Source organism: Zingiber officinale, chromosome 11B (genome assembly GCF_018446385.1).
Source record: "Zingiber officinale cultivar Zhangliang chromosome 11B, Zo_v1.1, whole genome shotgun sequence".
In the NCBI taxonomy this organism is placed as follows: domain Eukaryota; kingdom Viridiplantae; phylum Streptophyta; class Magnoliopsida; order Zingiberales; family Zingiberaceae; genus Zingiber; species Zingiber officinale.
The window spans coordinates 87,209,729-87,228,283 of NC_056007.1; the positions used below are offsets into that span (position 1 = coordinate 87,209,729).

Below are 18,555 nucleotides of genomic sequence, written 5' to 3' on the forward strand. Positions count from 1 at the left end.
CAGAGCGTCGAGTTCCTCAGTCGAAAGTGTCACCGCGTGTTGTCGTCCAGCCTCGTCCATTGTTTCCGATCGGATGCAGGAGCGTTCCCACAGACGGCGCCAAATTGATCCTGTCCGAATCGCCGAACCAATGGGCGCTGGGCACGTGGCGCTCTCCTAGTCGATGGCACAGGCCTCCGAAGCTCCGGCGATCCTGCACAGAAGTCGTGCCGGGAAGGGGTTCCCGGTGGCGACCCTTCGACGCTCAAGTCAGGTAAGTAGTGGAAAAAGGAGCTCCCAAGCTTGTAGAATGCGTACCTCCGGCGAAGTCTACGGTTCTTTATATAGGGCGATGAAAAAGCTCCTACACGCCTATCGAGGCGTGTGCGTATCCGCAGCCCATGCCTCGGTGTGTGCCTGTCAGAAAATTTACCTGACGCCATACTGCAACAGTCCCATCGCGCCTTCGATGGGACAACAAGACACCCCGTTGTCAGACTAGGAGTATGGCTTAGCCATGTGACTTGACGGCTATCAGGAGATGTTCATGTTCTCCTTTACCGCCGGCCGGGACGTACGTCCGGCCGGCTGGATGGAGAACATCGTCCGGACGACCTTCATCCCCTGCGCCGCCCGGACGGCACGCCCCTCACATCTCGCCTGTCGCTTGTGCTGAGATGCCGGGGAGACTTCCAGGCGAGTGACTTCCTCTCGGCTCTGAGACATTGTTTCATTGAGCGTCGGAACCCCAACCCGGTCAGGGCGCCTTTTACTACCGACTGTCCATTGGTCGGCCGATCGGCCTTATCCATTTCTTCCAAGTCCGGTCGGCTCACCCTTCTCCGGCGGGTTACTTGGCCATTTGACCTCCACGTGGTGTTGACCCCTCGTTAGGGGGTCCCGGGCTCTTACCACCGGATCAATAGTATTTTTATAATTAGAAGAACTAGACGAATACATAAATATTGATTTTATGTTATTTCGAGCTTTCTAATTTCATCAGTCGATTTTAATTGATGATGAATTTTTTCAAATATACAAAAAGAAATCAATTAAATTGAAATTTTTTTTCAATCGAATTGATTTGAAGATGATAAAATAAAATGTGGATATATTATTTGATAATTTTAAAATTATAATATGTAATTAGGATATTTTGAAAATTTATTTACATTCGATTTCGATCTGTCTTGTTTGCCTCGCACTCGTGGGAACAAAATAAAAAAAAAAAAATTGAAAAAAGTGATTTCTCCCCGTAAGTGTTTGTTTAGGTCAATCGAGTTGATCTGCTTCATGATATTGACGGTCGTGATTAATTCTCGCTCCGACTTCCTGGCTATTCTTCTTCGTCGTCGCCATTCCTTCTCGACCGCGGACGGATTCCAGACGAATTACTGGGCGGAGATGTCTCGCTTCCCTTTTCGCTCGAGATTTTTCTTCTACTCTGCTGCGCCCGTGCCCAAATTAAGAGGTTATTATTATTATTTTATGGGTCCGCTGTGCTACTTCGTCATTCACATTGAGCTGTCTCTGTTGGCGCTGTTGTTCTTTCTTGATTTCATGATTCTGCATAGATTGAAGTATGGCTACCGAGACTGGAGCCTGTGCAATTTTAGGGAAGGAATGATAATGTTGTTGTTTTCTTTTATTTTGGCTTTTTTAGTTCATGTGAATGCCTGTTTGATAAGTAGCCTGAGAAGGATTGAAATCGCTAATTTCTAGAGTACTTCTTCTGCACGGAAGGTTCACTATGTAAATGTACAATTTTTATTGTACTTCATGATGGAATCTAGAACACAGTTGTTTCTTTGTTTGTAGGAGGTTCGTGGTGGCTACAAAAAGTTGGAGACAAGGAGTTAGGAACTGGATAGCTGTTTGTTTTTCCGTTTCCGCTTTTTGGTTCTTCTTTATAAACAACAAATGAAAGGAACAGCTACTTTACCAGAGAATACCTGTGCTAATGAAGTTTGCTTGGGAGGGTTATTTAGGAGTTGACTAGGATTTAGAGGAGTTAATTAAGGATGCATCATTGCAAGCCTGGTTCTTATTGCTGGATCAGAGACTTCAAGTGCTATTTTAGGGGTCATTGGATTCAATTTGGGATCACTTTGAGGCTAGATAAGCTGTTTGAGGATTGGCTTGCACAGCAGCCTCCACTGTCGATTCTCCACTGACAAGAGGAACAACAGTAACTCCCTCTTTCCCCCTTCATAGTCCTGATAGCAGCAGTCCGTATTCATGCGTCTCAATTCTGGCAACATGCCCTTTTCCTGCACAGCAGGAAGTTCTATTGTTTTCCTTCTTCTGGAAGTAGTGAGTTTATGTCCATGATGGTAAAAGCTTGTGCTCCCATATGTAAGATCTTGTTTCTTGCATGGAATTTTTGTTCTGTTGACATTGTAACACGTCGTTTCCTTGCTGTCTTTTTTCACCCTCAGCAACTCAGTGAGTGAGGGCATTCTATAGCAGTGAGGAAGCTTCTTCTCCAACCTACAACAATATATTTAGCATTGTTTTGAGTAATTGTAGTGTGATTCAAACATGTTTCTCTTCTCTTTCCTTTGAATCATGTGAAATTGTAAGAAAGGGAGATGGAAGAGTTGGCGAGAGTTGGTATTGCAAGTTGTCATGAGCAAGACAGACAAGCAATCTATACAATTAAGGGATGTTGGTTTGGATGATGTTTCACAATCAAGGTTGATTTTGTAGTCTTGATGTTATTTATTGGTTGCCAAGTTAAGCGGTTTATGACAATTAACAGTTTAGAGAAGGGTTATGTTGCATCGAGGGCTTAATTTGGTTGCCTGTGTTAGTTGGGCCAATAAATGGTGGTTTAGTTGTTGGTTGGTAAGCTGGTGGTGAGAATAAAGGATGGTGCCATGGTGGTTTGGTATTGCAGATAAGGGCAATACAGTTGTTTAGTCTGATGTTTGTATCTTTGGGGTGGAATTGGGAGGTTGGTTTAGACTAGGAGCAATCTGTGAGGAGATAGGTCATAGTTTGGTATACTGATTCTTATAGAAAATCCTAATGCTATCTTGTTTCATTGTTTGCTTGTATTACTTGTATTATTCTTTTGCACTTGGGTTGCTTTTGTTGGAGATGTGCTTCATGCTAGATGGTTTTGTACGTTGTTAATCTCATTGCTTATTTACGAATTTACTTGCATGCTAATTATGTCTTGTTATTCTCTACTATTATCCTTACATGCTGATTTGTATATGGTAATTTAGGTTGATATACATGCATTTTTATTCTTGTTATTTATATGATGCAGTTTCTACCATGTGATGCATGCTGATAGACTATTACCATAGGCTAAGACATTGGGACATTAGATATAACATAATATCGCATTGTATGCCTTTTCTGCGAATGATGATTATATTTAGATAAAGGCTTTGGTCTATTAGGATGATTTCTAGACCATTTTAGTAGTTGTCCATTGTGTGATGTGTTAGCCACCTTTGGTAGTCTTACATATATTGCACCACTCTCTATTTAGAGAATGGGAGAGTCTATGGGGTTAACCACACATTAATCTTTGTCTGCTTGCCATTATATTCTCCTCAATTATTTCTTTATGCTGCTTCTACTTTTGAGAATTTTGGGATCTTACTATTTAGTTTTGTCTATATAATTAGGCTTTTATATAGTTTCTTGTTTGTGTCTCTTTTAATTTTGTTGTTAGTGGTGTATGACTTTGTTTATGATCTATTGGGTTCTCTATGAATTGTTTATAGCTCAAATAGTTTTTTAAAGTGACAATTTTGGAAAAATTCAATGTGTATTTCTTGTAAATGATACTTTTGTGGTATAGTTGAGTCCGATTTAGCAGCTGATGCATAAACTGGTGCCCTGCCTTTGTTGGTTCCATGACATGCCAGCACTATTGGAGACCGCTTGGGGTGTGCTAAATGAAGTAATAGTAAAATGGATTTGGTTAACAATGCTAATTTTGAATGATAGTGTAATCGGTAAAGCTGGTAAAGATCTTTGTGACAACCATGTAGTGCTCTAGCATTCTGATGTAGCCATCATTTTTCATTTGGTGAGATCTGAAGATTGAATTAGATCCTGTGATGCTTCTGCAGGCAATTGCATCTTACATCTCTGCCAACTGAAGCATTGTCAAAGGAGGGTAGAATAATGTCAGTGGAAATAATAATAATTGTCCTAGTAATGAACAACTACAATTATCTCATACATGTGGTGTCTCATACGTGTATTTCATTGATTTTTCTTTTATGTAATGAAAGCATGTTAACTTGTTGATATATCTAGTTCAAATAAATAGTCATTATTGACAAGTTTTAAATCTAAAATTCAATCCAGCTTATGATCTTAATTTTATACAATTTTTCTATATCCTAATGTTTTCACTTTCTTTTCTTGGTCTTCAATTTTAACCAGAACATTTGTGATTTTGATTTCAGGTCTTTGAGAAAATAGTGAAGATATTTATTTCCTTGAGAACAAAAAGCACTTCACGTTTTGTTTGTAGCTCACATGATAAATTCTATTCATTGCAGGTAGCAGGTTTTTATCTGTCAAGAAATTGGACACCTATTTTTATTTATATTCATTTCCTGGCTTGAGGCATTTGAGCAGTTTTCGGAGCTCTGGGAAGTTTGACTTGACAGACTTGACGTAAGTGCAGAGCATTCAGTTATGCCAATTATTTTAATTGGTAAATTTTCAAAGTAATTTTTTGTTTGTCTTATTCAAATCAAGCCTCAGGTCCTTATTTACCCTCAATTCTGATTCAACACAAGACTGAAAATAAATACAGAGCCTGTTTCAAATAAAAATGCTATACAAGAGGGAGATAAAGAAGAGAAAAAACTTGACATGATTACTTTTCTTTTGTTGTCATATCAGATACAATAATTAGTTTTTTTTTCAACAAAACAACCTTGCAATGATATGGTCTTCGGTCTCTGTGCCACTTACTATGTTATCAAATTTTCAACTGAGGAACGATTATTGCAAATTCTGTATTTGGCTGCAGACATCCTCATACGTGGTACCCTGTTGCTCGTAGAAAGAAGCGGAATATTTTTTTGCATGTTGGACCAACAAACAGTGGGAAAACATATACTGCCCTAGAGAGTTTAGAAAGAAGCTCCTCAGGTACACTAGTAATTTTTAATATTTAGACTTTTGTTCATAGGGCACCAGCGATAACAAGTTATAACCTCCAACTATTTGAGTATATTTTCATGATGCAACCACATATAAAGAGGTTTAATTTGTCGAAGGTGTATATTGTGGACCTCTAAGATTGTTGGCTTGGGAGATAGCTCAAAGATTAAACAAAGCAAATGTTCCCTGTAACCTGATAACTGGGCAAGAAAAGAAGGAGATTGAGGGTGCCCGACACAGCTCTCTTACTGTTGAAATGGCTGACATCACTAGTGATTACCAATGTGCGGTTATAGATGAAATTCAGGTGTGACATTTGATCTTATTATTACTTACTACTTAATGATTATCAGAATCTATAAAAAAAAAATGATGTGTTTTTAAATCAAAACTTGCTACACAAGTTTAAAAAATAAATATGATGTCTTACACAAAGTTCAAGAAAGTTTAGTCTTATTAGAGAAGATATAGCCGCATTCAAGGATCCCTTCGCTTTGAAGGTGTTTTAAGAAGAGACTAACAAGCTCCTGTTACAATATCAACAAAGTTACCTTCTCCTAGATGCTCATTATGTTAGAATTTATAGTTTAGTCTCACTTGGGATATTGAATCTTTAGATATTTCACTGGGTTAAACCTCATTTTCTGTTAATGATTTTTGTTAAACCATAGAGTGGATCCCTTGTCAATAGCTTAATCTCTAGGGCTAGGTGGTTCTTCAATCATATTTCTATATGACATCTAAGCACAAATTATGAGTTGAGATCCTGGCTTGTTCTTTTGTGCCTCAATTTTTGAAGAGCTAATGAGTCTGTCGCTTGCCTTTATAGCAAAACCTTTTGAGATAAGTGGTTAGTTGAATCGTCTTTAACAGTTCTGGTGCTTCTTTCTTGATGGCTTATGCTAACATGCAAGAAGATTTTACTTTTTAGATGAAATGTTTTTCCTGGTATAAAAACTTATATCATCTAGTATTTTCTCCTTATTGAATCTTCAACATTATTGGGTTGACAACAAAGTCATAGTATTAATCAGTCCTGCTGTTTGATTTGATTGGTTGCATTATATGAACATACAGTGATGTTACTCTAAATGTCATATTTGCATTTATGTTTGTTCTTATTCTGGTTTGGTAGATGGTGGGATGTAGGACAAGGGGATTTTCATTCACACGAGCACTATTGGGAATTTCTTCTGATGAAGTCCATCTCTGTGGAGATCCAGCAACAGTTCCTCTTATAAAAAGAATACTTGAAGTGACTGGTGACGTGATTAAGGTACTTAAGGTTTTTATTATTACAGAACACTAAACTTAATAACTAATTACTTTTATTTACATGTATTTTTTTAAGATATTTTGAAACTAATTAATGATTTAGACTTTAGTTAGTTCCTACTCATTTCCCTCATTTATGCTTTATGACATATAAGATCTGACTCAATGAAATAATCATTCAAGAGAGTAAGCGTAATTTTAATGCATGGCTACTGCTAAAATGGTGCTAGGCATGGTCACATGCCTGAACTGTACCCCTATAAGTGAAGATTTTGTCTTTGGAGTTTGAGAACGGGCACCTAGTTGCAAATTAATGCTTGCCTGCAGAAGACAAAGGCCTCCCATATAGTTAAACTTTACCTGTTTTCTAGTCTAGAAATGAGGAGAAATGCATCAGTTGCTTCAAGGTCATCATTCTACTTGATCACTTGAGTAGAGTAGATATGCTACTTTTGTTTTCTTCTTCTGGAACATTAGTAGATGTATGTATATTCAATGTTATAGTTGCTTGTTAATTATCAAATATACTTGGCCACTCAAACTATATATACATTTCTATTTTCTCGTCAGATATGCAGCTGGCATTAAAAATTTGTTTTATGATATTCGTCGAACTATAATATTTTCTTTACCTCTGTCATTTTACTCTTCTGTGACGTGCAATTTTCTTAGAGGTTGTTCAACCTTTTTTATTAATGTGTCACCTCTTCTACGTATCTGTGCTCAGGTACAACATTATGAGAGATTGTCTCCATTAATTCCTCTCAAAGTCCCTCTTGGATCTTTCTCTAACATCAGAAAAGGTGATTGTGTCATAACTTTTTCACGACGTGAGATATATCGACTAAAGGTTAGATTTTACTTTATGCATATTTCAAGTTCATAAGTTTGAAAAACTAGATTCCATTTATTTTGATTTGTCAACTGCTTTATAATTTTCCTCACATGCAACTTTGATGCTTTCTTTTAATCTATTCTCTACACTTTCATAATATCTTTGAATCACAGAAGTCTAAAGCCATAGTTCTTGGGTAAAATCCAGTGATCCTTACAGCCATTTTATTCTATGACAGAAACATCCTGGTTTTGGGCATACATTGTTCAATGCTCAAACTGGTAATTATAATGTACTGTGATGCCACTTGGTATTCAACCACTGTAGTCGACCCAATGTTAAATGTTCCAAATTTCATATTTTATATGAAATAATAATTATTACAACAAGAAGCCATGAGTTCCAGTGATTTAGAGTTGACTTCGTGGATCTAATTCGCTTGTGTCAGTCAATCAAGAAAATGACATATTACTATTTCAACTTATTTCAATTGTCACACCACATTGCGTATCAACATGTAGTTTTCCTTCTTTTTTCAATCTGAGTTGCAATATGTGCATTCTTTTATTTTTCTACTTTATTACATTTGATGTTTTCACCTCTTTTAACCACTTCAGGACACTTTCCTTTTATTACTCATCAAACTTTTATGGTTCTCGTTAACTATGTCATTTGTAACTCTCAATTATCTCTCTGTAGACTTTTTGCTTCCCACCTAGTTGTAAAATTTGGAGTTTGATTCATGTAGTTTGCACATTGTTGGATTGACACGTATGAGGGTCATCATATGTTGTAACATATTTTTATAGCACAATGAAATATAAAATCGAGAAAAATAACTGTTGTGATTGATGGAACCAAGGCCAAGCTTATAACTTTTTGTATCGGCAGTCTACCACCTTGTCTTGGCCAAGGTGGGCACTCCGTGAAATATCCTGGGATGCTTTGGGGCGTAGTGTGGCATAGATAAGGGTACACAAGGTAATCCCTAGTTGAACTGGTACATAAGCTCCAATACATGGTAGAGTTTCTAAACTATGCAGGGCAATTTCACTTATCAACAAGGATTATTGGAACTCGTTCTCTAATAGGTCATCTTCTAAATAGTTCAGATGCATAAGCATAGGAAGACGAACTGTTATTGTTTTATTTAGTACTTGTACTTTATTGTAGAGAGACCTACTAGAGGAACACTCTGCAGCATGCTTATCATTTCCCTTTTCATCTTTCATTCTACGAGAGTCTGATATATATCTTGCAGCTATCTATATAAACTTGTATATTTTATCCTCATCACATTCTCTCAACTTTCTTCTTTTATGGGGCTGCAGAAGAGAGTTGAGGCTGGAGGGAAACATCTTTGCTCAGTAGTCTATGGTTCATTGCCACCAACGACTAGAACAAAACAGGTGCACTTTCGTTAGCTCTAATGATCAATCTCATGTAAAAAGTATTCCATACTGAATTCAATGGTGCATATAGTCAAAAGTCAAACCTAATTTTCCAACTTGTTTTGTTATTGTATTATCAGAAGTTGACTTAGCCTTCTTAGTTTATTTCCTTTTTTTATAATGTATAACCTTATGTATTTGAAACTGGAAGCGAATTATGCAAATTTTATTAACATGAACCAGAGATTCATATCCCCATGTCTTTGCTCATAACTCATAAGGCCAGTTGCAACTGCAGATGCATTACTTAGCTTACTTGCCTTTCAGCTCACAGTTGAGCAGATCAGTGGATGACAAGATGGAAATTTGGAACCAGTAACTTGATACATCAATCTGTTTGATAATGGCCTGTATGATATGATTTACTCAACAGCAAAAAATTGTTTTGTTCTTACAGTGTGTATCTGTAACAAAATTTGTACCTTAACTTAAGTTTCCCATCCCATGGCAACATTAATATGCAAAGGAAAAATTCAAAGTCTTTTAGCATTCAGGAATTACAATCTGTAGAATTAGGACTGGCAATATTATACATAAGAATGCATATAAACAACACAAGCACAGCAAGGCTATGGAACACAAGTTATAGCAACGAAATTCACAACGCCTCACAAATATGAGGACATGACACACTTTAGGTCGTATAGTCAATAAATTATTCATAGAAGATTTCTGCTAGTTTTTTTCATTATATAAATTGGATTTTTTTCCCTAAAAAAGATTAACTTACTTTACATCAAATAGGTTTTCCCCGAACATTTTAACTAGTTTGATACTTTGATATCTTATATTGATACAAAATGATACAACACAAATTTCCTATATAAAACAGAACTTGCTTTCTTCAAGTAAACCAGGAAATTGTGCGTATGTGTTTGAAAGTGGCAACGACATCAATTTTCAAGAGTGAACATCATAAGCTATAGTAATTTTTGCTTATTCAGGTGACCATTAATGTTGGAGTCTTGTGCATTTCTAGTATAACTATGGCAGGCATAGACCATTTTCACTGAAAAGTGTGTTGACATCTTGCAGGCCACTTTCCTGTTTATTAGCCAATTGAAATTCTGAATCTTGCAGGCTAAAATGTTTAATGATGAGAGCAGTGAGTTTGATGTTCTTGTAGCAAGTGATGCAATTGGGATGGGCCTCAATCTCAACATATCTAGAATAATATTTTCAACGCTCGAAAAGTTTGATGGTGTGTGCACTAGAGATCTCACAGTGTCGGAAGTCAAGCAGATTGCAGGTATCACTTGGTTTCTAGGTCTCTTGATTTCTATTTCTGAGAGAATGATGATCATACTTTTGTCTTGCTAATAGATCAAGATAAGAATGGTGACTCACTAACGATTGAAGGTCAATAATCATTTTGAACTGTAGTTAAGTAGATACTTTGTAGCAGTCATTGGGAACCCTACCATCCATGCTAGGAAAAAGTTATGCAATATATTTTGACCATCCTAATTTTTTCTACAGCTTCTCGTAGATTTAGTAAATGAAAGAAAATATATTCACTTGAAATGCTTTATCTCATTTTAATCTAACCAAAGAGTCAGCTAGATTATAATCAAGGGAGTTAGAGGGGCACATACAATCGGAAAGAAAGTTGGTAAGTGGCAAACAAAAAAAGGGATTTAGCTTTTGAGGAATATATCATTGTTGATTAGGTCCTCAATTTTCTGGAAAACTTCATCATCTGGATAGTTTGCACACCTACCTTGGAGGTGGTCTTGCTTCTGAGAGTTTGATGGTCTCCAACATGGCAGCAGCAGCAGCAGGCCATTCTAACTATAATTCTTATAAACATTTTATTATCTTGAATCTTGATTATTTTGGAATAAGGTGACTTGTATGAACTGCTGGTATAAATTTCTTTTAGTAACCCTACACTTGGCAAAGACAATTAATTGTCTCATTAATGCTGCTACATAGTAGAAACTGTTTATGCTTGGTCAAGAATTCACAAAGATATCTACATGAACTTCTAAAAATGGCTAGTCATATGAATATCTTAACTTTGAGGAAGGAAGCACACATTCTAATGTTGATGCCACTAAAGTTGACTGATGTAAAAAAAAAACATGGTATGCTAAAAGTATTGTGCATTTGCTTCTAGTCTTGTTAAATATGTGCTTTAAGAATTTTAATTACTGTCTTACTCAAGTTAACTGGAAGATCCAGAAATTGTGTGATATAACAGGCTCCAGCTTGTTTACTTGCATCTACTGCATTCAGGTGATCCAATATTCCAGCAAGGTTACTTGAATGTATACATTCAATTCCATGTGATCAAAATTTCAAATAGGTTTGGATGTATGAATTTGACAACTCACTCTTGAAGTTGACCTCCTTACCATATACATAGAAATTTGCTAGATTGTGTGCTTTCAAATCTCTTCCTAATCGATTGTTCTCTTGGACAAATATGCCAAAAAATATTCAGTTTCCTATTTTTCGAGTTATTTGATATTACATTATTGCATCTCCTTTATTTAATTTACCCTCTGCATCTCATAGTATATTGAGGATCTTGTTTTAGGAAGGGCCGGGAGGTATGGATCTAAATTTTCCACCGGTGAAGTAACCTGCGTTGATGCTAAAGATCTACCTTTGCTCCATTCCTCATTGGAATCTTCATCTCCTCTAATTGAGGTAATTTATTTGCTATACTTGTCAAATTAGCCAAATTTATCTCAAAGTTCAAGGGGCAATATCAGCTTTTAAGAATATTTGGCTTTTGAACCTAATGTATATGCATGCATAAAATATATTATCACTGTTCCTCCTAATATCATTTATTTTCAGAGAAGCTGATAGTCTGATAATTGTCTTCCTTGTTGAACTAGCTGCAAAATCAGCCATAGTGGACTCACTGTTTTCTTTCATTCTGGTGATGCCGATTCTTTTATGAAGTAGGGGTTGTAAGTCTACATTTCTAGTGTTTCTCTGAAAAATTAAGGACCATAAGGCCATTTATTGTGGGTATTTCTTCTATGCTAAGCTGCATCATGAGCATGAGTACAATGGTGTCAATAACAATAAAACTAGACAAAGGGTTGAAAGGTCAGTTGGTTGGTTTGGACCATAGGATGAATACAAGAGGTTCCAGGTTGAAATGAATCTGCCTGAAGGTTATCATGGTTTCTTGAAATAACACTACTTTATAATGTTTATCAGTCTGATAGGTCAGAATGGAAAGAAAACAAAGCTATGTTTTGACCTTGTAGTATGCGTAATCACAATCACTTTAACTTGCTTGCAGATCTGCGTGGGTATCTGAGTGTTCTATTTATTTGTGAGCTAGCTAAAAATTTTAACTGTTTAGATTAACTACTATTCTGGGCCAAACTTGAGGATTGCTTCATAGATTTGCAAAAGCATACATTCTTGTGTACATGACTAACTCTGTTCTGTTTTTACAAATTTGCAACCATTGACTAGATGTGAATTTCTTTTCAAATTATTCACAAGGTAAAAAGATTTATAAACACGTTGATTCCATGTGATCTTTATGCATTCATTGTTTCATTTGACTAGTAACATATCATCACTGGGTCATTTTGAATGTGATATTATAGTTATGGTTGTTTGTCTAACTATATATTTTCTTTTGTTCTGCAGCGTGCTGGACTGTTCCCAACATTTGATCTTTTGTCTTTATACTCACGATTGCACACCAATGCTGGATTGCACGATATATTGGTGGGTAAAGTTCTAGTTTTCTTTAGGATTTTCATCATGTGTTTCTATGAATGGTTTGGAGAATTGTGTTATGATCGAGCTTTTTGTGCCTTTGGCATCATAGGAACACATCTATATCTTTTTTGTTAGGAAATTCTTGTACCATTGTAATGCAAGGTGCAACCAATGATGCTTTTGTATTCCCCAATTGTCTCTAGTGGTTCTCAATGAGAATTCCATTCTAGTGTATGTGAATCAGGTGCTAGCTTTATTAAATGTGGTCTAAAATTGAGTTATTCTTTAAACAAGGAGAGTTGCTAACTTAATTTAATCATGACTTTCAAGATATAAATTTAGATATCTAGATAGGTTTTGAGGATAATTATCAGCAAACAAGAATAAGATCTCTTAAGGATCTATACCTTATTGGGTTTGAAGTGTATGCGCTTCATAAATATCTGAATTGATTTCATGTCTTATATCAACTGCATGATGCATTCTTTGGCTGTAGGACAAAGCACAATAATGATCATGGTATTCTTGCCAGTCAAATTTTGATCAGTAGTTACATGACTTTCTACTTAATTTCACTCAATAAAAATCTTGTTACTCATGGTCTGTTACCATCAAAGTATTTTTTTTTTAAATAAAGAACAAACTGTGATACTAAGGATATCATAATACCTCGGGACAATATTCTAAAGTTTTGTGAAACTTCCACGTCCTTTAAGGTAAAGGAAAAAAAATATAAGACTGGTAAAATATCTAAAATATCTATTATGCTTTATGGGTCGAACTGCTGGGCATAAGTACTCTGTAAATTTATGGGTTAAGTCGGTGTTAATATTTTAAAAAATGTCTTATAGATGTTATAATCAACAACTTTTTACCGAACCCGGTCGATAAGTTTTCAAAATACTCAAATCACGTATTATAGTTTCAAAATTACCAAATCACGTATCCACTTCCTGTTTTACCCTCATTCTCAAATCAATTCGACTGGGAAAATAAATTAGTTGAATTGATTTCATTCTATTTGAAAAATCCATCAGTCGGCTTCGACCAAAATCGGCTGATGGACCTAGAGATCTTAGAATGACATGAAATCAATTCCTATATGTTCGTCTAGTTCTCCTGATTGTAAAAATGCTATCAAACTTCAATTTGACGCAATATATTGAGAGCAGTGATTTTTTGAAAACGAATGTATCCGAAAAACTAATTTATGTTGATATTGATGGACCTAGAGACCTTGAAATGACATGAAACTAGTTTCTATGTATTCGTCTAGTTCTCCTGATTGTAAAATACTATCAAATATCAATTTGACGCAATATATTGAGAGCAGTGATTTTTTTTTTTGAAATTATAGTTGAATGAACCTAAATAAAATCAATGTAGGTTCATTCAGCCAAGATCAGTTGATGGATCTAGAAAGCTCGGGATGAAGTGAAACCAGATCCTATGAGTTTTTCTAGTTCTTATGATTATATCAATTCTCTCAAACATCAACTTGACCTAATATATTGAGAGATTTTTTGAGCATGAATTAATTTTTTATATACATTCGTATTTAAAAAATCATTGCTCTTAATATATTGGGTCAAATTGATGTTTGATAGCATTTTTATAATCATGAGAAGTAGACGAACACATAGGAATTGGTTTCATGTCATTTCGAGATCTCTATGTCCATTAGCTGGTTTTGGCCAAAACTAGCTGATGAATTTTTTCAAACACACAGAAAGAAATCAATTCCAGTTGAATTGATTTGAGGATGAAGGTAAAACGGGAAGTGGGTACGTGATTTAGTAATTTTAAAACAATGATACGTGATTTGGGTATTTTGAAAACTTATCTACTTGGTTCGGTAAAATGCTGTATAATCAAACAAGTTGAATCAACTAGAGGTGTAGGTATGAGATGAATGTAGATACAAAAAAAAAATATTATATAATAATATCTTGATCATTTGATATATGAATGTTATGGTTACTCTTGTTTTTCTACAAAAGTAAATGAAATTTTAGCTTCTAGATCATTTGAAGGATAAAATTCATATAGATGATGATATAGTAGGAGATTGAGTTCAATGATGTAGGAGGATTCATATAAGAAGACTCCACTTAGTGAGATAAATGCTTGGTTGTTGAATCATCCTAAGGTCCTTGTTTTCAGTTTTCAAGATACTATAGAGATACCATTTCCCATGGTTTCTAAAATTAGTATAAGATTGATGATACCTAGTATAAAAAAAAAAAATAAAAAAATAAAAAATAGTATAAGATTAGATACTATGTCTATCATATGGATTATGGTTTTAAATTCTACATTATTTAATGCAGGAGCAATTCTTGGAGAAGGCAAAAATCTCTTCTGATTACTTTATTTCTGATTGTGAAGAAATGCTAGTAAGTAGCCTTTTTGAGAGCTTTGCGAACTCCTTTCATATGGATCATCCATAATTTGAACTGTATGTAGAATTTCAAAGGTGATAGAAAGGAACTGAGCCATGAGCCATTGGCTTAGTATAATTTAATGACAACAAAAATAGTAGTCAAGATCAAATTATATTGTTTCCAATCAATAAGGGATTACCGCATAATTCATATTTGTTGCTACAATTGTTGTTACCGCAATTTTGAGACTGGATACCAGAATTGTGATGTAAACAATTTGTTAGTATATTCAGCCACAACAATAACAAGAAGATTTTTTTTCTCAATTTCTATTTTTCCTTTTTCTGTTTCTATATATCTCTCTGTCTACATTAAGAAAAATGATTTCTATGATTCATTGCTCTAAAAATGGAACTACTTCAATATGATTCCCTCCATTTTCTTTCATTGGAATGAGTTGAAGACTTTTCCATTCACTACGAGGAGCAAGGAAGCAGCAAATCATCTTTTTCTCATCTATCCATCAAGCCATCAATTACCCTAGATTTCAGCTGTTTATTGGAGAAATAAAATAGCTACTTGGGTCTTCTCCGTCATTAAATTCTGTCTATGGTCGTCTTTAGGTGCGCACCAAGGTCATCCTATTTTTTTTAGTTTTCAGGTCATATCAATCTAGTTTTAACATTTGAGTCAACTTAAATGCATATCTGAATTCCTTTTATGCAAACATCTAGTCTGCTGTCCATTCTTTTATTATTTTCTGGCACTTAGTTTAAGCAATTCCATTCAAAGGCGTGTAGTTTCAAGTTTACTAAGAGTTTTTTTGTCAACTTGCTTGACACTGTGAAACCATTTTTCTGGCAACAGAAAGTTGCAGCTGTTGTCGACAAGTTGCCCCTTGGATTACATGAGAAATATTTATTTTGTATCAGGTATTCTTTTTAGAAATTGTGCCTGTACTGCTCATAATGTTTTACAGATAGTTAATATCATTCTTAATGATTATACTTCTTTTGCAGTCCAGCTGACATGAATGATGAAATTGCAGCCCAGGGTTTAACACAGGTAATGATACTTCCCCTTTATCTCAAAACCGCCTTAATTAGATAACAGAAAACTGACATTTGGAATATTCTTGGAAAAAAATAGTTTGCTGTAAATTATGCAAAAAAGGGTGTTGTGCGTCTCAAGGAGATATTTACACCTGGAACACTGCAGGTGCCTAAATCACAAACTGCATTGAAGGAACTTGAATCTGTTCACAAGGTTAGTGCAATTGATATTTTTATTGGACGTTATCTGACACCTTTTCGCACAGAGGTAAATCTATTGGCTAACTAATTAACAACACAATAGCTTTGAATATCTGACTGAATATGAAGCATAATGTAGTTCCATATTTTGAATATTGATTTGTTTATTTCACTCTAAGGTAGTAATAGTTAAATACAGCAGTTATTTCAAAATCCATGAATCGTAGATCCTTTAAGACCAAATGTTTGTTTCTTCTATAAAAAGACATGAGATAGTTTGCTAGACATTGTTAATATATAGAACTATAGATTATCCCTTTTAATTGCAGAAGTGTTCTGGAAGAACATTATAGTAGAGCTATTTCTATACTTGCTAGTAGTGGTAAATAAAAAGATATGCCCCAAATTAAGTTATTCATTTCACATGCTTAGCTTGGACAAGCCCATTACAATATGCACTAACATGAAGCATAGATTGGGCCTTTCCTAACCTTCAGCTTTGTAATAAGTGGATAGCCAACCAACTTAACATTTATTAAACAGTCTCTGCATTGCCGTTCAGCAGAATCATATTCTTTGGAATAAAATAAATACTCCATTGTAATGCTAGGTGCTGGAACTGTATGTTTGGTTGAGTTTTCGAATTGAAGATTCATTTCCAGACCGGGAATTGGCTTCCTCTCAGAAGGCTATTTGTAGTCTGTAAGTGTTGTTCAAGCATATTGAAGTTTGATGAAATTGTCTCTTTGTGGTTGTGATAGAGTTTTCTGTGTTTGATACTTTAAGGTTAATTGAAGAATTTCTGGAGAGACTTGGATTTCATAGGATGCTAAGAGGAAAGTTTCCAAGGGGATCACTTTCTCTGCAAAAGGATACTCAATCGTCCATATTGTAAGATGATCGTTTGTGTCTTTGTGAAGAATTGTGCATTCTCATTCAGTTTACATTGATCTTTATGCTCTTGTTGCTTATATCTGCACGTGTTTTACTATATAGCCGTACGTATAGTTTGCATATTCCAGATTTTTATACTAATTTCCATCTCATCATCTTTTATATTTCAAATGGTTTCTGATGCATAGTAATTCTCTTTTAGGCATTTCATTCTTTAATATTTTAAGGCAAGCCTCATGTACATAGGTTGCTATATAGCCTGGCACAAGGACTGAATTCACGACAACAATGTTTCTAAATGTATGGTTAAAGATGCATATAATTTCCCTTCATAAGATTAGACAGGAACCTAGTGGATAAAGAGAACTATTTGCCATATTAATGGAGGTTTCTCCATGCTTGAGTGGAGTATGAAAGCGTCAGTTCCTTTCAAGCCTTAGGCTGCATGCATGCATATGCTCAATACATTTTCGATTTATATGAGTCTTGTTTAATCTGTCTTCGGAAACATTAATTTTCTATTGCTTTAGCAAGATCTTTCGAGTCATTCCTACTTCCACCGAATTGTACATTATTTATTTACCAAGAGAACTTTGTTAAGAATATTTTGGCATGTTGTTATAGACTACTGTTAATTGACTGTGATACATATACTATGTGAGTTATAACAAGTTTCCCCATGTTCAGTTGTAATGACCATGTATATTTATATTTCAAACTGTTATTACAATGTTTTAACAGGCGCAAGTATTTTCCACGGCTAGAGGCAGAATCTCAGTTGGAATCAGCTAAAGATTGAAATTATCTCATTACCTCATGTTGGCTCCTATAGTTCTAACCACAGTCGAAAATCATTTTGCTTGGGCTTCAGCAATGATGAGCCCGATCAAGTTCTAGATGCATTCAAATCATGTTGCTACAGATCAATTTTTTCCCTCCAACTATCAAATTGACCCCTCTATGCTGTGTGGCAAGGAAATCATCCAACAAAGTTCTGAATGCAATTAGGTATGCTTAATATCTGCTGGAAAGATCTTACTCTCCTACACATTTCTTCTCGTGTTATATAACTTATTTCCTCGTTTGGAAAATGGTTATTGACCTGTTTGTTGCCTCCAGATTATAGAAGGGTTACAAGAGAACAACCAGGCGCTATACCAAGCTTTTAACTAAAATGTGATTTGCCAATTGGATAGGGACTTTCATAATCTCCATTATTGTGCAATACAAAGTCATCAATGTAGGAAATGATACCTCTTTTTTGTGAACATCATGCACAAATTTAATTTATTTGGGCAAATATGTTTGTATCAGTATGTTAATCTCATTGTGGCCGGCATAATTCATTTCCTGAAAAATGTTGATGGTCAATTTATGGAGAAACCCTGTTTTTTTTCTGCTTATATTGCTATTGATTCATCCATAAATTCTGCCTCTGGTCGTATAAATGAAACTTTGTCAAGTTGCACGAGTGAATCTTGATGTTAGGACGGTCATTGGCCGTTAGGTATAGAAGAAGCCATTAAGAGAGTAACAGAGAAGCAAATTCACAAAACTGAAAGCTATTTCTTTGTCTTTTGGTACTGAAATGGTTAGACCATAGTTTGCAAAATCGTGATCCGGATCGTACGATCCTACGA

The 18,555-nt window shown here is 35.2% G+C and overlaps 1 protein-coding gene across 1 annotated transcript; it reads left to right on the plus strand.

The window, feature by feature from the left end:
- The first annotated feature begins 1,294 nt into the window (after positions 1–1,294).
- Positions 1,295–18,303, plus strand: LOC122034551 (ATP-dependent RNA helicase SUV3, mitochondrial-like). Its single transcript, XM_042593846.1, has 18 exons — positions 1,295–1,450; positions 4,512–4,629; positions 4,991–5,112; positions 5,241–5,431; positions 6,260–6,400; positions 7,127–7,249; positions 8,566–8,643; positions 9,766–9,934; positions 11,228–11,340; positions 12,310–12,390; positions 14,715–14,780; positions 15,636–15,700; positions 15,788–15,833; positions 15,918–16,034; positions 16,632–16,723; positions 16,808–16,912; positions 17,657–17,923; positions 18,035–18,303. The coding sequence occupies exons 1-17, from the start codon at positions 1,384–1,386 to the stop codon at positions 17,712–17,714; spliced, it is 1,752 nt and encodes a 583-aa protein (XP_042449780.1). The 5' UTR covers positions 1,295–1,383; the 3' UTR covers positions 17,715–17,923; positions 18,035–18,303.
- Positions 18,304–18,555: the final 252 nt, after the last annotated feature.